Below are 25,020 nucleotides of genomic sequence, written 5' to 3'. Positions count from 1 at the left end.
TCACGCAACGCACACGATGACATCATCATACACTCATGATCGTTATCACTGTTATCACTGTTATCACATTCAAACTGAGTGAATCTAAACAAGAGTAAAGAATATAATGATAGAAACACACACACACACACACACACACCTTCTGACAGTCTGGGTGAGGGTCTGCTCGCAGGGAGAGGATCCATATTCAAGACCTTGTAAAGCTGTCCGAAGGCGAGGAGGCGTAACGCATGCTGAAACACACACACGCGCACAGAGGAGGATTTATTCTCAGATGAATACGCGTTAATTATCGCGGAGGCTCGTGTGAGTTTGTGTAAACCATCTAATTCTGTCGGGAGAAACTTTGCGCATGGCGTACGGGAGGAGGAGGAGGATGATGAGGAGGATGAGGAGGAGTAAACACTCGGGATGGAAGAGGAAGAGAGAGAGAGAACAAAATAAAACAGAAAGAATAATATTCCCAGATTTCCATTTCAGGCACGTTTCATTTGACTCCAGAGAGAAAAACAAGAGAGGAAAAGATGAATTTGTGGATGTCTTCATATTTCTCAGCGCTGAGCCCACAGTTTCCCGCCCGGGGGGAAGACTTTGTTGTGCAGCGGCGGCGGCGTTGTGGGTGTAAAGCGAGGGAGAGCGTTCTCACGCTCATTATGTGGCTAATTGGGCTGCGAGTTTCGTCGAGCCTCCGCGGCGGCGAGAAGCCGGTCGGCCAAGGTCAGAGTCCGGCCGCTCAGATATTTACAGAGCGTGTATAGACTTGAGCTGGGGGCTTCGCCGTGGCGACCGAAGACTCGCTTTAAATAACAGGACGAAACGTTCCTCGCCACATTTACTGGAAGAAATGCTGACTTTGCGTGGCGCCATGCACCCGGCGAGATGTTTCACGATCTCCCAAATCGCACGGCTGAGGCCGAGTTTTCTGACTAATGATCGGTGCAGAAAACGTCTGCGGCTCCTTTTTTTTTCTTTTTACGGCAGAAAAACAGCAAGGGAGGTTTTTATGACGCTCCGAGGGGGGAGATGTAAAGACGGCAGAAAGACGCTGTTGGAATCAAAGACTTCCTGTCGTGTGCGTTCAAACACATCCTGTGGTTTTATGGCGTCAGTTCACCTCCGGAGAGGAAATCTGCTCCTAAACTTGAAAACATCCCTGAAAAAACACAGAAGTATACACAACAAAAATGAGTCGTGGTAGTTGGACTGACCTGTGCGCTGTGCGTGATGGCGTCGGCCTGCTTGGCGCCGAGGTCCGACAGGACGTCTGTGGGTTCCCGCTCACAGGGGTCATGAACTCCTGGACCTCCTGGTGGAGAGGAACCACATCAGAGCTTCCACATCGGGTTCTGACTCCGACTGGTGACGTTGGACCAGAACCAGTCCCCAGTCAGAACCAGTCGGAACCAGTTACATTCAGTCAGAACCAGTCGGAACCAGTTACATTCAGTTAGAACCAATCAGAACCAGTTACATTCAGTCAGAACCTGTTAGAACCAGTCCCCAGTCTGCACCAGTTACATTCAGTCAGAACCAGTCAGAACCAGTTACATTCAGTCAGAACCAGTCGGAACCAGTTACATTCAGTCAGAACCAGTTGGAACCAGTTACATTCAATCAGAACCAGTCTGAACAAGTCAGAACCAGTTACATTCAGTCAGAACCAGTCGGAACCAGATAGAACCAGTCCCCAGTCTGAACCAGATACATTCAGTCAGAACAAGTCAGAACCAGATACATTCAGTCAGAACCAGTAACATTCATTCAGAAGCAGTCTGAACCAGTCAGAACCAGTTACATTCAGTCAGCACCAGTCGGAACCAGTCGAAACCAGATACATTCAGAAATTGCAATTGGGGTTCTGACCAAATAGAAAAGCCTGAAGGTCTGGAGCAGAACAAGGCAGGTGTGAGAGCGCAGCAGTAATTCTGTGATGAACCAGGGAACATTGTGTAATTTCACCACTGAGGTAAATCATTAAAAGTCCAGTCACGTCATCAGAACCAGTCGCTGCCCTGCATTGATGGACAAACATGGGAGCTTCAGGGTTTACCCAGGTCGCGGATTAGAAGAAGACAGAGAGAAAACACAAATCTGAGAACAACTGTCTATTCCTGAGATAAATAAGAAACATGTTCCACATGGACGGCTGTTGAATCTCAGAAGATAAATGTTTACAGAAAAGTAATAATGGACCGTATTCAGTCACTGCACTGACTTTTTGTCTGAATAAAAGTACAGTTCAACGAGTCCATGTTCCACGTCTCGGAGAGGCGCCCGAGGCGATCTGTTTGGAAACCATTAGCGCAGCATGGAGCCGGAGATCACTGCATCACCGCTGACACGTCGCCGTGGTCGTGAATACTGACACGTAACGAGGTTACAGCCAGACACCAGGGTTGCAGGACAAACACCTTTATTAAAGATTATTCTTCTTATTCTCCCGGGAATTTCCATAAATATGATTCTTGTGTATGTTATCGTGGTGACAGTGGAACATGGACCAGAGTTGTCTGATATTTTCGATGTCACAGAGTATTTTTGTTATGTTGTTTTGCTCTAATCAACCAGATATTGATCACAAACATATGATCATCCTTTTAAATATGTGGCCTACACATTCTGCTCCTTCTAATTCCATCGTTCCTTTTCTTGGAACAGAAGACGCCCACATCGATCTTCAAGTGTCCTTGATGAATTTAATTTCAGTTTCCAACTTTTGTAATTTAATTTTGCCGCACTCCCAGATGAGCGTCCTTCACCGGGGCCGAGTCTCGCCACTGACGACACACATTTTGAGTTTCTGTCAGGATTACTTTCATCCTACACACGTTTAAAAACTGAATTGAACAGAAGGCAAATCATCAGCGGCCGACGTGAAAACCTTGTTCATGTGCCACAATAACATAAAAAACTGGAATTAAAAGTTGCTAACGTTAAATAAACCTTTGTCCTGAACACCAACTATCTGTTCTAGCTACTAGCTACTTTAGCTTGTAAAGCTAATTTCACTACACCTGGCTTCTCCTCTGACACATATGGATGGAGCTTGGCTCTTGGACGACCTCCGCGATGCTCACCCCCACCTCCTCGAGAGACCCTCAAGTCCTCTAACCAGCCGACAGTCCAGGTCAGAGTTCAGATCCCCGCTGCGGTCCATTGACAGTTTGGCAGAATTTCTTAAGAGGTCAGCGAGTCAGCTGCAAAAATCTTGACTACTCCAGTGTTTGTACAGTCGAACCCCCGGGAGGCGGCGGTGAGGGAGCGCTCACTGACCTGGCAGCAGGATCCCCGAGGCGACGCACTCCATGACGCGACGCAGGGCCTCGGCCGCACCCAGCGGCCGGTTGCAGGTGGCGATGGCCTTTTCACAGATGAGCTCCAGAGGCTGCAGGGGGAAAACACAACAGAGGAGACGTACTCAACATGGCCCGACTCTGGTCCTGGGACACGTGGGTTGACTACACATCCTACTCCCACTCCTCCGTCACCCACCCATCCTTTGAGAGGCTGCCACAGCGGCAGTCTGTTGCACACGTCTCTGAGGATCCTCAAGACGATGACGCAGGACTTGAGGTCTGTGACTCTGGCCTGAGGGAACAGACACGCAGCGTTACCGACAGCACGAGCAACATTTCAAACCAGACAACAAACTGTATATGTCACGTGATGATGTCAAATTCTTTGAAGAAATAGAATTAGCTCCTCGCGGCCGTACGCCTCCCACCAACCTGCCGAGGTTTGATTTTGAATTTCCCCTACAGGGGACCAGTAATCTCATCTAATCTTATAACACAATACGGGAAAGGGGAAAAGCTGAAAAAGCAGAATAAGGGAATGACTGAACTCGCCTGGAACCATTTGGCGCGTCGGAGCGAAGCCAGCGCCGCCCGGCACTTACACCTGTCCAGGACGTCGTCCTCCTCCTCCTTCTTGTCGACGTCCTGATCGCCCTCTCCTGGAGAGAGGGGACAGACTGAGGGTGACCTCGCTGACCTCACACACACTCACACACACACACACAGGCAGCAGGGTTGAACAGCTGATTATTAGGGCAAAATCCACTGATCTGACCGAATGAGGGAATTTGAGAGATTCCGTGATTTTCTATGGGAGGGTGGAGCTGACCGGGAGAAACCGGAGTAGACGTGAGGGCGCATTGCGTCTCGCTGCCTCGCCGCCGGAGTCTCACCCTGGATGCAGATCAGTGGCCGGAGGCGATGGAACACGCCGGGTTGTTAGTGTGTTATCAATTAACGCCGCAGGAGGAAAATGAGCATGGCGAGGGACTCCGGGGGCCAAAGGTCAGATTAGAAGATTGAAATAACACTTTGGAGCGAGGACACATCTGATGGATTCAGGAATGTCTGAGAGCGGGAAATGTGAAAGTTAATCCACTTAGTCCTTTTGGAGGGGGGGCACCATGCTTGTATTTTCACTCTTGCGGGGTCGGTCAGATGTTTATGTTTGACGGAAACAGTCTCTCCACACCGGGGTTCCTGTGGGGGGAGCACTCCACTCCGCCATGGGAGAACCACAGCAGCAGAAGAAGAAGAGCGACAGCAGCTGACGACAACGACAACGACATAAACATCTGAGTGAGAACGCCACCCTGAAAAGAAAGTGTAGGCTGTTTGTTCTCAGGATGGGAGGATGGGGAAGATGAGGAGGATGAGGAGGATGAGGAGGATGAGGAAGGGGGTCCCAAGCAGACGAACAACAGGGGGGGGGGGACAGACTGCCGACCACACTGCAGAGCTCAGCACCAATGATCTGCTCCGGGGGTGGGAATATATAACGCTCTGACTTCTCTGCAACTTGAAGCTTTAATCTTTGAGTCGTCAGCTTTAGCCGAGCTGCAAATATTAGATGGTGATAAACGTCCCGTCGTCGTAGCGTAAAGGTTCACAGATCTCGTCCGAGCGGAGATTAAAACCGCGGCTCTTTTGACAGTAGCGCTGACACAGAGCTCTTTAAAGTGTGGCCCCTCTAATTCCAAATATCTGCAGGATTCAAAAGCCAATTAATTTTGTGAGTGTGTGACACGTGAGCAGCAGAGCGATGTGTGTGGTACAGCAGCCTGTTGCCGTGGAGACCCGAGTGTAGCAGCTGAACAGGATGGAAGGCGAACGAGACTACTGGCTACTCGCTGCACCTGGAGACGTAAACGACAAATGGAAGTGGGAATTGAAGTGAAACGTGACAATAATTAATTTTATGTCTTTAGAATTATAGAATAAGTTTACAAATGGATAAAAGGATCACAATGGTTTTTTTGCGTATTCCTGCTGATAAACTGAAATAAACAAACACTTTAATTCCAATAAATAAAGGCCAGAAACTACAGTTGAATTATTTTTCATTGAGTCAATTATTCCTATAAAGTGTCAGAAAACATAAAAAAAATCAAATTTCCCAGAGCCCGACGAGGCTTCCTCATATTCAACAGTATATTAATTATTAGGGTGAGTAATTGAAACATAATGGGTCTAAGGATCCTGTAGCTCAAACTTCCATTTGTATTTTTTCAAATGTTTTCAATAACATGAATTAACAGATTCATTATAATTCACTTCCTTGACATTTGACTGTCGGCCGATCACCTTCCATCTGCAAACTGACTTGTTTGACATTTGGTTTCCTGTGATTTGCTTCCGTTAGTTGCTGATTGAATTCAAACATGTGCAGCAGGATGAAGCAGATGTAATCTACTGGGCTGTGATTGGACAGCTGCTCAGTCGTAAACGCCAAATTATTCCAGGGGGGAAAACTCCAAAGAGTCCAAAGACATGATCATCTATAACAGATAAAAATGAGATGATTGATGTCTAATACTCTTTAGATCTTAGAATCATTGATTCCTTTAATGAATTTTTCCCCCTCGGTGTCCAGATGCGTCTCCCGGAGGCGGAGCGCGACTCAGCCGTCGCTCACCGGTCGTAATGAGGAACGACCCTGAATAAATTCTCCTCCACGTCGTCGTTGGCTCTTCTGATTAGTGACCAGGACGAGAAATTAATTCAATTAACACCGTTTTTACAACATGAAATTATGGGATGTCCTTCTGAGCCAATAAAAAAAATTGATGGACAGATGGAGAGAGAATGAGCGGCGGGGGGGGGGGGGGTAATTCAAGCAGAGAGGCACAGATCTGGACCACGGGCTGCTGGGTAATGTAGTCTGTGATTAGAAGTAGACATGAACCAGAATTTCATGGCGACCCAGAGAGAAGTGTGTTGGGGGGGGGGGGGGGGTGAGTGAGAGGGATGAGGGGGAGGGTTGGTTTGATTTGCTGGTTGGGGAAGCCCCTTGTACCCGGGGTTTCCAGCTGCCAGGTGGGGAGTGCGGCGCCTCGTCAGCGGCGGGGTCGCAGGGAGGCGTCGGTCCGCGGCGAGTTGAACCTGCGGAGCTACGGCAACAGAACCAACAGTCAGTGAGCAGAGGAGAACAAGCCGAGCGGAGCCAGTGACGCTCGACGGGTTCCTTAAAGAACCGCCACACTCACACTCTGGGTTCTTTTATCAATCCAGCGCCACATTAACCTGATGAATCTGAATCCTTTGAATCTCTTATTCAGTCCAACAAAATTAGATTTTTATCTGTCGTCACCTTTAGTTGGTGGAAATCATCTCTTCATCCAGATCATCCCTCCTCCTCCTCCTCCTCTCCCTCGTTCTGCTCTCAGCTTTCAAACCTCTCCGTGTGTCGTTCTCCCCACTCTCCAGTTCCTAGCTCAGGTTTCACAGGACTTTTACACCTTTATTCATTCCCGTTAAGTCTCCACTCTCTCAGCCCTCTGATGTCATGTGAAGGTCAAATTAAAATACCTTTGTCTGTGGTGGCGGCGCTGTGCTGCTCCTCCCTCATGGTTAAGGAGGAGAGGGTGATCTTCAGCGTGAGTCCGGGGTTTTTGGCGCCGCAGACCCGGATGGCGGCCTCGGGAACACACGACCGCACCTCGTACTTGTCCTCCGTCATCGTCTGCAAGGCAGAGAGCAACAACCGTTAGTCACAGATCCAACAGCGACTCGTGACAGGACGCAGGATTACAAATCAAACACTGGAAGTCAAATCAAATCACCGAGCAGTTCTCTGTGCACGGCTAAATATATTTCAATAAGGTTTATGTTAAACCTCGTGTGTGGATAAACACCAGGTTTTTCTGACAACGTCGGACAGATTGTACCACTTTCACCAAACCTGAAATCTGAGCTGAGTAAAGTAACGGCTGCAGCAGCACGAGATAAAACACCCGAGAGACATTTTTAATCAGTGTAATAATATTTATCATCTTATGCTGAAATAAAATAAATGACAAACACAGTAAATTGAGCCTCCTGAGCTCCTGAATCTGAGATATTTAACTTCATGTTTGTACAACAGGAGGAAGTGGAGACGTCCATCTTCATTTTCAGTCAATGGTTTTTACGTTGACAGTCACGTTTACTTCATCTGTTCTATACATTTCTAATTTACTCTGATTCTATCTATCAAACAATTGAAAGCTATTTTTTTATTAAGACCTCTGCATTTGAATGAATTATTAGTGATTAACTGATTATTGATTGTGAATGTGTCCTACTATCAATTAAGGAAGTGGCTAAAAATCTTCATCTCTTACAGCGAGAGACAGGTTCATTGACGGTATCTGAAAATGAAAACCTTGAACATTAATAAAATGCAGATTGGCCCCATTTGTTTAAACACTTATGTTGAGTTAATGAATAATTTTACTATTTGTTTAATTCTGCATTATATATTAATATTTAGTAATGACGTCTATGGAGTTGTAGGAGGAAGGAGCAGGGTTTGAAAATGAGTGAAACTGATTCTTATTTGAGAATGTACAGAATACAAATAATAGTAATGTGCTGAGAGTTGTGTTTACGCGCAGCTTCCCTCCACATCTCATCCGCCCGTGTTGTTGTTTCCCAGCTCGCCACACGATCCCGCTTGTCCCGGAGATCCCGTGTTTCCTTCAGCGGCTTGTTTTCTCAAGTGCGTCCTCTCTTTTTCTCTTTCGCTCTCGTCTCGGGAGAGAAACGACCTCATCCATCAGCTCGCCGCCTGTCAATCTCCCTCAGCTCGGCCCAGGAAATGAGAACTTCGAATGGCTTCCTACTCCTTGATGATGAAGCACGCACGGCCGCAGTGACAGGTAATTAACTGAGCGTGTGTGTGTGTGTGTGTGTGTGTGTGTGTGTGTGGCTTGTTAGCTAGCAGATGCTACGAGGGGTGGGGGCCCCGTGGAAACCATTTGAAGGGCGGAGATCTATCAGCGAAACTAATTGTGACTCTGGAAACTCAGAGTTTGTTAGAATCCCACAAAGCTCCTGATCATCGATCAGGAGCATCATCGTATCTAATTGAAACGAAAGTAGAGATGTAGATAGAGGACCCCGAGTCTTTGGCCCCGGGTCTTTGGCCCCGAGTCTTTGACCCGAATCCCTTTGGCCAGTAGTTGGGTTTAGAGTATTAAATTCAAAACATCTCCAGAAAACAGATTGAGATAAAACAAGAAGAGCATCTGTCACTCAGGCCACTTACTTTTCATTTCACCACAAATAATCCTTCCATTAGGTTTAAAAAAAAAAATCATTTTCTCCCTGAGAAATTATATATTTCAACGTAAACGTCTCAGAAGATCAGAGGACAGAGGACAGAGGGATTCTCTCTCTGTTCAGGCTGGTTTGTGCTGCTGAGAATTTAAAACTGTTAAGTTTCCTGTTTACCTGCAAATAATACAATATTTATGATATTCCTTATATTGGGGATTAAATCGCAGACTTCACGGGCGTTTCTCTGGTCGAATTTTGTCGTTTTCCATCAACTTTTTCTACTGCGACACTTCAAAATGTGCATCAAAACAAAGCTAGTGATGAGTTTTTAAAACTAAAACGTTGTCCTGTGGTGTAGCGAGAGACGCCGGTCCACAGCCCGAGGTCTCGCCCTCGGCCAGGTGCTGCCGGAGTGGTGGTGGTGGATCGGTACCTGGATCTGCAGCGGCAGGTTGGCGCTGACGGTGTACAGCAGCAGCTTGGTGGGTTTCTCTCTGCACATCAGCACCAGGTCTAGGTCCACGTCGCCTCTGATCAGCAGGCCCTCGGCCACCGGGCCGACACGCGTCACGCCGCACAGCACCGACGACGAGGCGTCCGGCCTGAAGACGGACGGACGGCGTCAGACAACAACTCACAGAACATAAACACATTGGTTTTGACAATAATCTCTTCAATCAATTTTGCTTCTATCATCTGATAACTTCGTCCAGGATCCAGGATGTGTCCATGCGGACACAGTTTGGGTTTTTGTTGAGATTATTATCATCGGGTGCCGTGCAGAGGAAACGACAGAGGGAAAGGAGATAAACGGGACGGAGGCGATAAATCCACGTCATTGTGTAAAACTGAAGTGTGGCAAAATACTGTGGTGGGACACACACACACACACACACACACACACACACACACACACACACACACACACACACACACACACACACACACACACACACACACACACACACACACACACACACACACACACACACACACACACACACACACACACACACACGCACGTACTTTGTCTCAGAAGCAGCGTCTTCCTCCCCCGCCTCGTGTTCGGCTGCGGCGGTGGTCTTCCCCGGGGACTTGCTGAGGCCGTCCATCCAGTCGGAGACTTTCTTCAGCGCCCCCTCCACGGTGGACACCAGCCTCTGCACGGCCTCCAGCTCCTCCGGCGCCGGGTAGATGCCGGCGTGCTTGGCCATGACGTGGCGGTCGTCGCTCGCGAACGATCGGAACGACCTCTGTGTTTCAGAGGAGGGGGAGGAATAAAGAGAGACAATATGGTTTTTGATTTCAGGAACATTTTCCTGTGAGCAGGTGCATCTTCAGACGCTCGGAGAGGAAAACGTCCTGTGACCTTTACAGCTCGTGACCTTGAGACGCGTGGCATCATTATCACTAATCAGCACAAATATGATGAGAAGGAATGCTGATGAGTGATAAACAGCCAGTGAGCAGGAACTGATCTTTCAATTAGCATTCATCTTCAGTTTATAAATAAATCAAAGGTGCATTTTCTCGCAAGGTAAGCAAACAGCTTGGCCGTCAGATGTTTTGATCCTGGAGCTGAATCCACAGAACATCTTGAAGCTAAAAGCAGCAGCGTCAAGAGAAACCCCAAAACAAAACTGACATTTCTGTCAAAACTTGAAAGCTCCAGTGTGTAATATTTAGAAGAACTTATTCACAGAAATTGAATTTATTGTCCATAACTCTGTGTTCATATAAGAGTTTAATCTAGCTCCACGAGGTGGACCGACCTCCGTGTGAGTCTCCATGTTTCTATGTCGTGTTGAATACGGTTGTTGAACTAAACGCTCCAGAATACGTCGCGTTCACGTTGAATTTTCAGACGCTGACGGAAACAGGAAAGGGAATCAGCGGTGCGACACCATCAAGTGTCCCCTGTCGGTCACTCAGTTGGTTGGCGGTTTGCGACTTTACCACCAGATGCCGTCAGAAAATTTAAAAAAATTACACAATGATGTAATAATCATGAGCTTCACTATATGGATGCACTGTTCCTGCGTCCACATACTTTTGGCCACGTTGCAAGTGCCCAGCTCAGACGTCTTCTGTGTTTCTACAGGTCGTCAGCCCCGATTCCTCCGTTCACTGGTTTTTAAAAGATGAATCGTTTGTTTTCGTCTTTCACCGTCAACCTCGGACAACCGACGCCTGGTGTCGCTTTCCTCGACTTCCTCCTCAGACGCTCGTCTTCCGACATCAGAGACGCTAGTCACCTGAAGCGGCCTCAGCTGCCGCCGGTGTGTGAGTGTGTGTGTGTGAGTGTGTGTGTGTGTGTGTGAGTGTGTGTGTGTGTGTGTGGCCTAGATTCAGCCGCCGTTACTTAGCATCAACATTTATGACATGTGCTAAGTGATAAGAGCTCAACTCTCCAAAAAAATGGCTGATGTGCAAAAAATGAGCTCAGCGCCGTTTTCCAAGCCCGAGTGCATCAGTCCGCCGGTCGAGCATCACGCTCTGTGTTTGTCCAAGGTCAAGCTGCTATCTCTCTCTCCATCATCCCGTCCTCCCCCCCTGCCTGTGAGCTCCCGCTCATTACGGTGAGTTATTTATGACGGCACTTTAATAATTCATGGCCCACGAGTCTGGAGTTTGCCGGGGGGGGGTCGTCCATCACGACCTATAGCTAATCTCTCGGCCGAGCTGCCTCGGGGGGCATTCGAGGCCGTGTAGCGGCAAAGTGTGGGAAGTGTCAATAACGAGCCACACGAACATTAACCAGATTTAAATGAGAGATTAGGACTTTCCACGAGCATCAACACCGACTTCTGGACCGCGGCCCGATCGCTTCCTTTCTATTCGTTACCTCCAGGAGCAGGGAGCCGCAGCGCAATTAGGAGATAATGACAGTCGCTGCTTTAATGAATTAACATCTGTAGATTCTGTCCACTTCACTCGGACACACATCAGAAATTATTCCTCTCACTTTTTATTGTCTCTGTGACATCGCTTGACATCACATCAAGAGATTATATGAACTCGGGGTTGACGGTATCTCGAATATATACGATGTATCACGGCTTGTTGCACACGAGTATTCAGTATGTATTGAAGGACTATATCGCAAATACCAAGACTATAAAAATGTCAAGTAAAATTTTATAAAGGTGTTGGCATAATGCCTGTTTTGAAGTTTAAAATTGTCCCAATGGAAACCGTTAATAAATCTTATTAAGATTAAAGAATGTTTTAATACACACATGGGTTGTAGGGACGACTAGAATCATCATACTGCTGTGATTGTCTGCATCAATTGTTTAAATTGTTCATTTATGAAACTGCGCTTTAGAGGAGATTTAAAAAAATATTGCGATATATATAGTGTATCGCGGTATAACAAATATATTGAGATATTATTTATATGCCATTTCGCCCAGCCCTAATACAAACATTAATTTCTTTACAAATCTCCCCCCCCAAAAAAATTATATTGATTCATCCATGAGTCTATGAATAACATTAATCATTACATATACATGAAAACAAAAGCAGAGATCAGATTCAAAGTTCGAGAAAAGCTTGATGAACCTTAAAATCACTGCTGCTGCGTTTTTTTCTCTGCAACTTTGATGATCACCTCATCATTCAAAAGCATATTTCACCAATATTCAACAATTTCTGAAAGCCTGGATTACATTTTGGCAGACGACAGGAACATGGGGCTGCAACTAACAATGATTTTCATAATCGATTAATTGTTTGGTCAATAAAATGTTGAAAAATGTTGAAAGATATTCATCCATGTTCTTCCACGTGACACGACAGCGGACGGGAAACACAAACAAGTAGAGCAGAGAGTCCTGGTTCGATCAGTCAGCACATGATCGGGAGTCTCACCATGTCCGGGCAGCGTGGGGGGTCGTCTAGGTGAGGACCGGGGTCGCGACACTCGGCCTCTTCATGCAGTCGGCAGGTCTCCCGGCTGTCGGCCTCTTGGTCCGTCTCACTGCAGGAAGACGGAAAAGAAGAATTTGTTTTAATCTCCTATTAAACAGAAAGCTGCAGAGGTAATTCTCAGCTTCCACCTTTGTCCCGTTTGTTTCTCATTATGTGGATGATCCAGGATTCAGAAGCTCTGAATGAGCAGCGGCTAAAGGATGAAAACTGCGACCATCTCCCGCTAACATCGAGTTGCGTGCATCTAGCGGCGACGACAATGTCGTCAACTCGTCTCATTCGTCTCTCTGGGTAAAAACACATGAATTTGTTTTTCTCCGTTTTCTTTCCGACAGTGTTTGATGAACCTCTGCTGTTTGAACCAGTTTGTTTCGTCTTCTGTTGGATTTTTACAGTGTAACTCAGTGTGACATCAGTATTGGTGCTTGTTTACGTGCAGGAAATCGTTGCACTCCGTCCAACACCCTCTGGAGTCAGGTGGAATGAAGTGACAACCCACCATGACGTCACTCGCTGGTGTGTGAGCTGCCACTTTGAAGCTTTTTGACCAGCGCCATCTTTAAAAAACAACTTTTAAGTGTTTAATGTTTTCGTCAACTCGTTCCGCTGTCTGACTCTTAAATATTGATATGCAAAGAAAAACCTTTACTCGCCTCCAAAATTGTTTCAGCCCCTGAAACTGAATTAATGATGTCTCTCAGTAATTGTTGTACTTTAGTTTCATTTCTGAGCCAAACTCCCAAAACGATAGAAAATGTCTGATGCCAGCTCTTATTATTATGAGAGCGGCTGCGTTGTCTTTTGTTGTCTGATCAAACGTTAGTCACAAACCCTTTGTATGAGAGAACAGGCCTTTCCTATTCATTTCCACTTCCCGTCGTGCCGGCTGCCGGCTCGCAGGACGGCAGACGGCATCGTTTCAAGTCTTCGGTGAACATAAAAGCCTGCTCGCTCATAAAAGTTCCCCCCCCCAGTGAAAACGACCTAAATAAACACGGCCCTGGAACGAAACCCTCCCCGGGTTCATCTCACCTGCCTGCGAGTGGCGGATGGGGACGGGGGAGAGCTGCAGGAGGCATTAGGGAGATAATAGCTGAGGATGCGGTGGTTTGGAGTGCAGCCATTTGGTGGGTGATTTCTGTCCTGACGGCATCACAGCAGCTGGAGTGGCGTCAGCATGTTGTTCTCTAGCAGTCTGACCTGTGACGGTGTCAGTGGTGCGGTCCCACAGCAAACGGAACAATAACCTCTGTGAGTCAATGCAAAGACGCAGGGGACGAACATGTGAACTCGTGTCGCCAACTCCTCATTTGCTTCACTTCACTATTCGTAATTTGTTTCTTACGCTATTGCGTGAAACTTTTCACATTATAACGTGATACTGAGATGACGTGAAACTTAACTTTCACGTGATAGCGTGAAACTTTCACCTTCATTTTTCACGTTGTTTCCCGAAACTGTCACATTATTTTTGGGATGTTATTTTGCAAAACTTTCGCGTAATTGTTTTCACATTATAAGGAACGTTTCCACAAAACACCGTAAATGTTTCCGCGAAATAACGTGAGCTTTTCCACGAAACACCGTGAAATTTCAGAGAAACTTCTTGGAGAATCAGTAATTTTCTCCTTGATTTCGGAAGGACCAAAAATCGAGCGATCATTACGAATTTTTAGTACATCACAATAATACTATATATTACAAGACTCTGTCCAGGATTATGTTATCATGGTGGCATTACCGTCAGTATGAAATGAACTCAAACCATTAATAATGTTACATTGTGCCTGACTCGGTCCTCTCCAGTTATAAAAAGCCAACTGAGCTTATTGCAGCTTTAATGTTGAGCTGCTCTGATGAACTAATGAACGTCCTTTAACTTTCACTGTTTAAAGGCTGTTTGTCTTTGACTGGAGTTTAATGAAGCTAATTGTTGTTTGTCGAAATGAAAAGAAAAGTTCTTTCGTCCTTCTTCATTTATGCTCTGGTAGCGTGGGCGTCGTTGAGCCCTTTGAGACCAACTGTGATCAGAGCCTGTGCAAAGAAGATGCACCCGGTGTTTTGACGTCCTCCTCCTTCTCTTCTCTCCTGAAAAAACAAGACTCTCCGAGCTGCCTTTTTCTTTAGAGGGAAAATAAAAACCTTTTGCTTCTGTCTTCTCACTCCCCCCGATCAGGATCCTCTCTGTCCCACGCTGAGCTCACCATCTGTCGCTGCCGCAGCACCGTCGACGGCGGCGTCCTTAAAAAGTCATTGCTGTATTCTTAATTATCTTCGTTTAATCACCTCCCCTCTTCGGGGAGATGAAAGGTTATTATAAAACGAGGCCACGTGGGGGGATTTATTAAAACTGCAGCACGATGCTGCTGCCGTCGCTCCGGTCGTCCTTGTGCCCCGTGTTTATATATGGTATCTGTATTTTGATGGTTTTTCTTTGGCTTGAATCTCTTCGGTGTTCGTCAGGCGTCTCCTCTGGTTGTGATGAACATGAGTCTCTTTTTCACTCGCGGGTTCATTGAGTATTGATCGAGTTGAAGGTCAAATCTTTCTCCCCCGCCTCAGATGGAGATGCAGCAGAACCGTTGAAGAGCCCGTCTCCCTCTCCGAGCGCGAGGCGGCGGCTCGTTAGCATTCCGGCGTTGCGTTGCTCGCCCTCCCCGACGCGTCGCGGCGTCCTCCATTATTGAGCGGTTGTAAACTGCTTTGAAGTTCTTTTTGTTCGGAGCGGGAACGTTGAGGCTTTGAAAGCAGCCGGCCCAGTAGCTGTTGTGTCACATTGATCTACCTCCCCCCAATGTGTTGCAGACAGATGAGACTCGGCAGCGAGCGAGCGAGCGCCGTCGTTGAAACACGAGGTCAAGGTGACGGGGAATCTAACTGACGCTCGGCTCGAGTCTCCGGGGAGGTTTCTCTGCTCCGCACGCTTTTCACCACAGGCCCCCGACTCGCGGCTCATTAGCATTTGACCGCGTGGGCGAGAAACTGCAGCTTCATCCGACGCATTTAATGGGCGAGAATATACTCTGAGTAATTTCATTAATGCGCCGGCGCAGATAACGTTAAAAACAATTTCACGGCAGCGTCCAGTCGACTCGAAGTCCAGTTTGTTTATTTTAATCATAATAAGAAATGACTTTTTTATTTTGAATTGCCATTTTTAGATTAACACGACTGTGATATGACACGTGACTACAGAGAAACACGGGGGTTTTATTAGACGCGATTATCACCCGAATGTGAATTTTATTCTATATATTTCAGCGACTGATCTATAAATGATCACTAAAAGCTGATAAGTTCTGACGTCATTAGCGAGTCAAGAAGCATTGAAGAGAAGGGTCAAGGGTCAGCGCCATGACGACCAGATTACAGACGAGCGCAGAAGACGTGTTGAAGGAAATTACAACCAGGAAAAATACTGATATGGATTTTTGGGGTCAGATGCTGAAATAGAGTTAAAAAAAATATATTACTGATATATCGGCTGATATTACAAAAAGGACAATGATTCCGAAGACGTCATTATCAAACACTTATGACCACGAAAATGTAATGGATGCTTGAAATTTCAAGGTTTAACCATAAACTTTACTATAAATAAAAAGAAAACACAAATACAACCAAACATAAGGAACTTAAATTTCCGAAAATACACTTTTAAAAATATCATCAAACATAAGCTCATATGGGTCGATATAAAAATACGAGATGTATTTTCAGAGCCGCTAAAAAAATCCCTGTGTGACAGGAAGATGTGATTTAAAAATCCCACACAGTCGAGATTTGTGAAAATAACGTGTGAAACATAATCAAAAAAATGTCAAAACACTAATTAACACCCGCAGGTCTCGCTGGTTCCTGCGACTGCTGATGTAACAGACGGTTACATCAGCAGTCGCAGGAGTTTCCTCTCGTTCCTTTTGAGACGAGAGACGAGATCAGACTTCACGGGTGAATCAGAGGTGAAGCGGCTTCGTTATGAAACAGCAGCTTCAGTGTTTTTGCTATTTTTTCCAGTGGAGGATTAGGTTTTTTATTAATGCGTTAATGGATCAACGCTGTGCTGACGGCCTGAAAGCATCTGACACCCTCATGTCCCTGTGTGCTGCTAAAAGAAGCAGCAGCGTGTGTGTGTGTGTGTGTGTGTGTGCGCGTCACCCTGTTGTGAGATCCAAAATTAGGAAATCAGTTGGAAAATAAAAGTGTATCCTGGTGGCTTCAGCTCAAAATTAGTGCGTACGAGCTCTTATCACGGCTGCTGATCAAATACTTCTGGGTTACGTCAAGATTTAGGAAACTTCCTGAGCCAATTTGACAGTTTGACTGCACCCTGAGTCTGAGGATCCTCTCCCAGGAGGAAGTGATGAGGGACGAGCGGCTGCGGCTGCTGCTTCCTTCACACTGGCTAAATGATTCCAGTCCACACAAAGCAGCTCGCCTTGCACTTTTTACTACCGTCCTCTTTATTATCCTCATATTGTCTGTGAAGCACTTTCGTCTCGGGCCCTGGAAAGTTTCATACGCTGCAGATTTTAAGTTTGACCTTTTAATGCACGTGGGCATGTTTTGTGTTTGTACAAGAGACTCTTCTGTTTTTAAAGGGCCATGCCGCTCTGTTTGTTAACTTTTCATTTCTTTTGTTTCTGATCTACAATATCAATCCGAAAAGATCAGGATTTTTTATCTCGATCCGCATCAATAGTCCCAGACTCATAGACACCAGTCTCCATAAATATACCTACCATGAATCTGTTCACGTCCAGAGAAACTTCCAACTCCACCTGAGGTATCAATGAAGCCGTCAGCTGATCGGGGATCAGCTCTGAGATGTGACGGGGTCATGAAGCTCATAAATACAATCGCTCACAATAGACGTCCGACAGCGACAATCAGGGACATCTCAGCCTCCGACTTAATAACCAGCCGGGGCGGCGAGAGGAGACTTTAATATCCGTGCAGCCGCAGATCACCTCCGGGAAGCAATTTCAGCTTCCTTGCACTGGCCACAACCAATCAGCACCGAGCGAATCGCCCGCGGTGTGTACGAGCAGCAGTTGGTGTGTGTGTGTGTGTGTGTGTGTGTGTGTGTGTGTGTGTGTGTGTGTGTGTGTGTGGACGTGCAGACAGGTAATGGAGACATCATGTGGTCGAGCACAACCGACGACATGGAGCTGGACCGACACATTTACAGGAACGTTTTTGCCTCCTCCCATGGAGTTTGGGGGAAATGAAGTAGTGAAGTGTGACTTCCTGCTGTTCTTTACAGTAGCAGCCTGGCATTTGGAAAAACAGTAGGTTTTTTACATTATGTGTTTCAGATTTAACGGCAGTTTGGTGCAACGACAAGAGTTTTTTTCATTTTGGAGAAACACTTGGGCCAAAGCTGCATTTTGATGAGTCCATAAAAATGTCCCAAAAAAATGGCTCCGAAAGCTCGAGGTGACTCGCGCAAATATATTGTGTTGTCTGAAGCTACGCTCATAAAACCCATCGATATTCAAGCTAATGCACGAATTTTTGCGACATGACATCACATACAATGTCAATGCCAATCGACGTGAACGCCCGCGGCACGAATAACGCGAAATTCAAGTAATTCGCTTGATGCAAATATATAAACTCGAGTGCAAGTTCATACAATTCTTTTTTAAAGGACATTGTGGACAGAATTGAATTCTATTTCCCAGACTCGCCCCGGTCGCCCCGTGTGAACCCCCCCCAGACGAAGTCCCACAGTGTAGGAAGCTTATTATAAATATCCAGTAGCGTATATAGTATTGGGCACCGGGCCAGGCAGGCAGCCTCCGTGGGGCCGAGGCCAATTCCACACATCCATTCACCTCGTACAATCCTGAGAGTGAGAGTGAGACTTATTGCAGCTGCAGCTCTGCAGCCTCCGCACCGGAGCTGCAGCATCAACCGAAGCTGTGAGCTGCACTTCTGAACCCACCGACAGGAGTTTGCAGCAGCAGTCGGACGCTCTTTTACAGGCAGCTTCTGCCTTTAACTTCTGAAATATGGATGATTAGGAGCAGACTGGTTATTAAATATTGATTCTCGCAGCACTAGGTGCAGCGCTTAAAAATGTAAATGTTGATGCCGACCTGACATTTCATCGAAACACGTTACTCATAATGTCACTTCCCTGGGTTTTATGTGTTGATATATTTATGTGAAAACATTTAAACCTGCAGTTCTGGTCATCAACACGATGGGGAAGATTCAACACATTCCCTCTGTGGGTTGAGCAAGTTTACATAAACCCTGCCTGGATAAAAACTTATTCACAGAAATTGAACATATTGTCCATAACCATGTGTTCATATATGTATAAAGAGTTAAATATAGTCACATGAGGTGGACCGACCTCCGAGTGAGTCTCCATGTTTCTACGTCCTGTTGAATACGCTTGTTGAACTAAACGGTTCCAGAACACGTCGCGTTCACGTTGAATTTTCAGACGCTGCCTGAAACCGGAAGTGGAATCAGCGGTGCGCCGCCATAAAGTGTCCCCTGGCGCACGCTCAGTTGGTTTGCGCTTTACAACTTCACCACCAGATGCCGCAAGAAACAGTAAAGACTGATAGATTTACGTACACATATTGACGTACACATGCAAAGAGCATTTTCAGATTCCAGTCAGTTCTGTGTGGATATAAATCCGACCAATCGAGCCTTGAGGATGTTCTGAAATCACAGCCTGAGTCAGACCCTGAATGCACCATGTGTAAAACACAAAGGCCGCTTTCATCTCATCAGCTCAAACCCTTTTGCAGGTCATGACGCAAATTCTCCCCGACTCCACCGAGCTCAGGTGGAGCTGCAGGACACTCACACTGCAGTCGGCTAATGGATTTCATTAGTGCAGCTCTGGGCGAACACCACTCTTCACTGGACTGCTCCGCCTTCATCACGCTCACAGCTCACACAGTAATCCTGCCGCTCCACCTCACAACAACACGACCTCCTGACCCCTCGGCACCTCGCCGTCGTCGACCTTCCACACCTTTTTTTATTTTCTAGTGTGTCTCTCAACGAGGCAGAAGATGGAGGCTGAGACAAATCGTTTTTTAACAGCAGCACCTGATGCGAGACACGACTCAGGATTGACGTCCATGTGATGTGTACAAGAGGAGTTCCATCCATTCAGCACCGACAGACTGAAAGCTCAGAAGAGGGCCGAGATGATATATGACAATACTCACCATGAGAACATGGAGAATTTTGGAGGAACATACAGTATATATATGAAGTGTTCATCCCTGTATTATTTCTGGATGTACAAGACCACTGTTGACAGGACAGGGCGCGTCAGGTTTTTACTTCACTGTAATAAATGAAAACACACATTCCAGTGTGGTTATTTTATGCATAATCAGCTTCTCACCTGAGTTTCCAATTTTCCCAAAAACGTACAAGCGGTTGCCAGTGTCAACATTTGAGTTTTAAAAAATGTGATCACAATAAATTGGCAGGTTTTCTTTTCCTTTTACATAAACTCAGTGCAGCTCCCACAGTGCGATGCATCTACTCTCCAGTTGATTGTGTCACTTCAATCTCACGAGTCGCCTTCTCTAATTAAAACGTCCATTCATATCATATCAATAATTTAGGCTCATAATGATTACAGTTTTTAATCAAGGCTTCCAGTGTTTGGATTTAAAACAGCTTGTGAAAAAGAGAGGCGCTTTTTCAGCTGTTGCTTCTTCGTAATGAATCAACTTTTAGGTAAATGTCAGTATCAGAGCAGACTCTGTATTAGTGAATTTAAAAATATGAAAGCACTTGGCTGAAGATGGAGGCAAAAAAATAAATAAATAGATGGGGCTACGTTCACACTAACATCCTGACGAGCTCGGAATCAGAAATAATCTCTGTCCGATTGTGAAAAATTAAGATTGTGTTTCCCAAAACCCTCAAGATGTTTTGTTTTGTCCACACACCAAAGATATTCAGGTTACTGTCCCAGAAGAAACCAGGAAATAGCTGAAATCAGAGAATTTTAGATTTTCTTTCATAAAAACTACTTTAAGGGATTAAATCTATAACCAAATAGTTGGCGATTAATTTAGTAGTAGATTACTAATCAATTATTCGATTAACTGCTGCTAGTCAGATTACATTCAAAGACAACGTAAAGACAGGGTGACGCAAATGACGCAAAATTGCGTTTCTCACTTTACTAACAATTCTCGTCCGGTTTGGTGTGAATGCAGCGTTACTGACAGGAAGTGTTAGCGGCAATTTGCCTTCACCGCTGGTCGTCGAATCGTATCTGATAAGAACCGATCAGGTAGAGAACCGATCAGGTAGAGAACATGGGCGTCGTCTGCGTCATCGTTTCAAAACGTCTCTGTTCGTCCAGACCGAAACACAACCCCGTGTTTTCAAACTAAAACGAAGCCAGTAGCTTTTCCATAAGTCTCCGTTTTAGGTATAGTATATACATAGTGTCACACAATTCCTCTTCGGAGCAATAAATAATTCACAATGCATGTTGCATGAGCAGTAAAATTATTGAGGGGAAAATGTGTTTGAGGAGAATTCTTCATCGCAGGTTTTCTTCGTGGTGTGTTCAGGGATAATTGGCAGCAGACGTCACGATTCTGAAAGAGACGAGTACACGAACTCCGTCCTTCACCCCGGGGGAAGTCTGATGAATGTGTCGACGTCCTTTTCATGCTGCTGGAGCTGAATTGCCTGCGTGAATATTTCAGTTCCTGTGAAAATTTGCTGGCAAAGTGCTCTGCTTCTCTGTCGCCTCAGACGTGCGGCGCTCGTCCGTCCCCCAACATGCCGAGCGGCACTTAAAAGACAAGAGAGGCGATTCGTTTCTTGGCCCACAACAACAATCAGGTGGATCAAGAATCCTCCCGGAGGGGACAGATGACGACAACAGCCTGGAGGAAAATCACCGAACTGAGCTCAAGGCTTTAACATGAGATTCTGAATCAGAAGAAGGTTTTATAGTCGAACCGTGTCGTCTCGCTGCAGGTGTTTCGCTGATACTTCCTCTCTTTCTGTTAACAAAGCTGAATAACTCATAAACAGACTTGAGCCCATCGTGAAATATAAAACTATGAAGTCTGAAGCTTCATAAGACTCAACACGATGTTCATGAACCTGGTTCCGGAGGCCGGATGAGTTCAAACTGAGTTTAAAACAAAAGACCTGAGCTGCAACACGTCCTCATTTATTATTGAAGCAGAACATTAAGGTTGTAGAAACTCCTGCCTGATTCTGTTGCTGCTGTCGACTCTTAACGCTGCAACCTGTCGATGTTTCTAGATTACAAATGGACCAGTGTGTAATGTGAAAGAGGCCACTCAAGAGAATTATCACCAACTCCGCAGGTCCTCTTTCACAACACAAATACATGTTCCGCTCGTTGTTTTTGGTTTTATTGCTGATGATCTACTTTTCAAGTGGATAGTGGTAAAAGTTAAAGAATGAATCTGTGCACAACTGAGGCTTGGTTTTAGCAGGCTCGCTCTCAACTTGGCCCTTTGGTGACAATAAATTAAACAATCGATTCACTTTCCAGAAGAAAAGATGGATCTTTACGAGAGACCCTGAGTGTGGCCCCAACTCCACCACACACTTTAAACATTAAAACAAGTGTAAAGCACAACAGCAGCATGAAGCTTTTTCTCTACTCTCGTTCTTTACCTGCCCAGGAAGATTGGGACCAGTCCAGGTAGATTTAGGTCCTCGTCACAACTTCCTTGTTTGGTCCGGAACCTTCGGACTTATTGGTTGTGGGGTTTGGTAAGCTCCTGGCAGAAGCAGCCGACTGGCAGCTTCTAGAATTCCAACATCCAGAGAGCTGCAGGGTTTTCTGTTTCCAGAAAAACATCAAACAGCTCTGGAGAAGAGACATCCTTGGGGATGATGAGGTATTTATTTCAGCCTGGTAAAGTGAGAGAGATCAACCATCCCTCTCTCCTGCGGTCGTCATCAGCATCAGGGCAGCAGCGCTCGGAGGTTTACAGTGCAGCCGGGGGGGGGGCTCTTCAGGCTGAAATGAGAGACGATGGATCTGGAACCTTCTGCTCAGGTTTCAGTCGTTTACCTCCACAGATCCGTTGAGTTGTTCTGAAGAGATGCAAGAGGACTTGTCGGAAAACAACCGCGAGGAGAGTTTGATACAGGCCAGAATTTATTTTGGTAACCGATCAATTATCTCCCTTTACGTAATCCCCTTGAAACTGTAATTTAAGTTGTGAGAAGAAGAATAAGATCTTTATACCAAATATCCACTAAAACCATCTCTTCGCCTGCGGACTAAAAAATCGTTTCATGGATGAATCTTTACCTGCCTGTCTTAACGAGTGCCTTAACTTTATATTAGCTCATGTGCGTTTACACTAAACCTGTTGTTTGTATGTTTGACACTTAAATCCACTAATAGAAAAGCAGGTACCACGTCCTGATGGACTCCTGATCACCGGACGACCAGTCGATATTGATGTGTTCTTGGCGAGTTAAGTCGTGGTCAGAGTCCGTCAGATTGATAAAGCCGACATTACCCAGAATACACCGGGCGGTCAGACCTCTGCCAGTGAGGATTTACTGTTAGGAAAACATTAGTGTCCTGGATCCTCGTCAACAATTTCAGCTGCAGCCGTTGCCCGACGAGGTGGCGGTTGCAGGCCGCCTTGAACATTAGGCCTCCAGTTACCATTTCTACCATGTTGCGTGGATATATGCGAAAAACATACGCTGCTTTATGGTCTATGTGACTGTAAATGGACCATAATGTACAAAATCAACATCATGTATTGAAGAAGACTTGAAACTAGAGATTAAACCATATAGAGCAGCAAATGTTAATCCACTACTAAATTAATCGCCAACTATTATGATAATCGATTTATCGGTTCAAGTATTTTTTATGAAAAAAAAGTCAAAATTCTCTGATTTCAGCTTCTTAAATGAGAATATGTTCTGGTTTCTTTGCTCCTCTGTGACAGTAAACTGAATATCTTTGGTGTGTGGACAAAACATCATGTAGGACTTTTGGAAAACACGATGGACATTTTTCACAATTTAGCAGCATTTTAAGGACGAAACAACTAATCGATTAGTCGAGAAAATAATCGACAGATTAATTGATTATGAAAATGATCGTTAGTTGTAGGCCTAGAACCGTAAACTCCTCAGGAAACTGTTTTACTGACGTCATAAATCAAGTGAGAAGAAGTAGAGTCATTTTCTCAAAGACTTCTATAGAAACAACCAATGGAGTCGCCCCCTGCTGGTCAGCACACAGAATACAGGCGTCACGCACTTCAGCGTTGGCTTCACTTTCCCGACCCGGTGTTTTTATATACAGTATATTATATTTTACAAAACTGAGGGAACTCAAATATATTTATCCCGGAGGATAATTTTTTTCTCAAACATTTCCCACATACGACTTTCATTTTTTCCTCCTTGAATTCAACCAGCGGCCAAGTATTGATAAGTATTGATTATCTATGAAACCATCAGTGTAATGTGAACATGCGACGACAGGTGCATCGTCCAGCTCCAGAGCACGTGGTCCTCCTACCTGTGCGCGTGAGAGCAACCGGAAGCAGACAGGATACTCTCTCTCTCTCTCACCAGGTGATCGAGGACGATGGAAAGTTTACTTTAGGTAACGGGTCGATCACCTGAGCGTCACGAGGCGACGCGGGAAAACGTTCCGTTAAAAAAACACAAAGAATACTTGTTTTGATAAATATTCGTTTAACTGGCGGGAGACTGACGAGCCGAGCCGAGCCGAGTCGAGCCGAGCCGAGTGGGACAACAAGCCGGCTTACCTTCACCGACTGTCCGTTCGTTCCCCCGCCGGGAACCGGAGGAAGAGCCGGGGGAGGAGGAGGCTCAGCGGGTCCACAACCTCCCGACACTTTGCTGCTCGTCCCGGTTGTGTTCGTGTCCCGGTCACAGAGAAGTAAGTCCCGTGTCCGGACAGCGGCTCACAACGTGGAGCGACCGGCGGCAGCAACAACCACGGTCCCGGTCGGTCGCTCGGTCGGTCCGCTGTCAGCGCTCCGCGGAGGGAGGGAGGGAGGGAGAGCAGGGAGCAGCCGCGCATGCGCCCACCGACCGCTACTGCGAAACAAAGATCGTCTCACCAGAAGACGGAGCGCTCGGTCACAGAGTCAGGACGATGTGTCCGTGTCCCAGTGGGAAGGAGAAGGTAAGAGTTCATCATCCTCCAGTCATCACTTTCAAATCTCACACATTTTATATGAATCCGTGAATTATCCCCTTGAAAAATATGAGAAAATGTCCAATCTCACAATCTTAAAGCTGCAGCGTGGAAATATTTAGAAAAACTTATTCACAGAAATTGAATATATTGTCCATAACTATGTTCATATAAGAGTTAGATATAGTTCCATGAGGTGGACCGACCTCCGTGCGAGTCTCCATGTTTCTACGTCGTGTTGAATACGATAGGTGAACTAAACGGTCCAGAATACGTCGCGTTCACGTTGAATCTGGGTTAGGGTTAGGGCAACTTTACCACCAGATG

At 45.9% G+C, this 25,020-nt stretch overlaps 1 protein-coding gene across 3 annotated transcripts in view; it reads right to left on the bottom strand.

The window, feature by feature from the left end:
- The window catches only part of LOC118313460 (spermatid perinuclear RNA-binding protein-like), a 32,367-nt gene extending 7,802 nt beyond the window's left edge, over positions 1 to 24,565 (bottom strand). For 2 of the 3 annotated variants that reach the window (XM_035638908.2, XM_047329046.1), the window contains exons 1-10: positions 24,299 to 24,565; positions 12,432 to 12,540; positions 9,582 to 9,808; positions 8,989 to 9,157; positions 6,825 to 6,978; positions 3,849 to 3,955; positions 3,493 to 3,588; positions 3,274 to 3,385; positions 1,209 to 1,306; positions 140 to 233 (exon numbers count right to left, since the gene is read on the bottom strand). In XM_035638908.2, coding sequence (XP_035494801.2) covers positions 140 to 233; positions 1,209 to 1,306; positions 3,274 to 3,385; positions 3,493 to 3,588; positions 3,849 to 3,955; positions 6,825 to 6,978; positions 8,989 to 9,157; positions 9,582 to 9,808; positions 12,432 to 12,434 — 1,060 coding nt within the window. In that variant the 5' untranslated portion in view covers positions 12,435 to 12,540; positions 24,299 to 24,565. Of the gene's footprint in view, positions 1 to 139; positions 234 to 1,208; positions 1,307 to 3,273; positions 3,386 to 3,492; positions 3,589 to 3,848; positions 3,956 to 6,824; positions 6,979 to 8,988; positions 9,158 to 9,581; positions 9,809 to 12,431; positions 12,541 to 24,045; positions 24,149 to 24,298 lie in introns of all 3 variants that reach the window. The other variant, XM_047329047.1, reaches the window with a different exon arrangement.
- Between the last annotated feature and the right edge of the window lie 455 nt (positions 24,566 to 25,020).

This window comes from Scophthalmus maximus, chromosome 19, assembly GCF_022379125.1.
Source record: "Scophthalmus maximus strain ysfricsl-2021 chromosome 19, ASM2237912v1, whole genome shotgun sequence".
In the NCBI taxonomy this organism is placed as follows: domain Eukaryota; kingdom Metazoa; phylum Chordata; class Actinopteri; order Pleuronectiformes; family Scophthalmidae; genus Scophthalmus; species Scophthalmus maximus.
The sequence above is the reverse complement of the archived record's forward strand: the minus strand, read 5'-3'. Positions and strand labels throughout refer to the sequence as shown.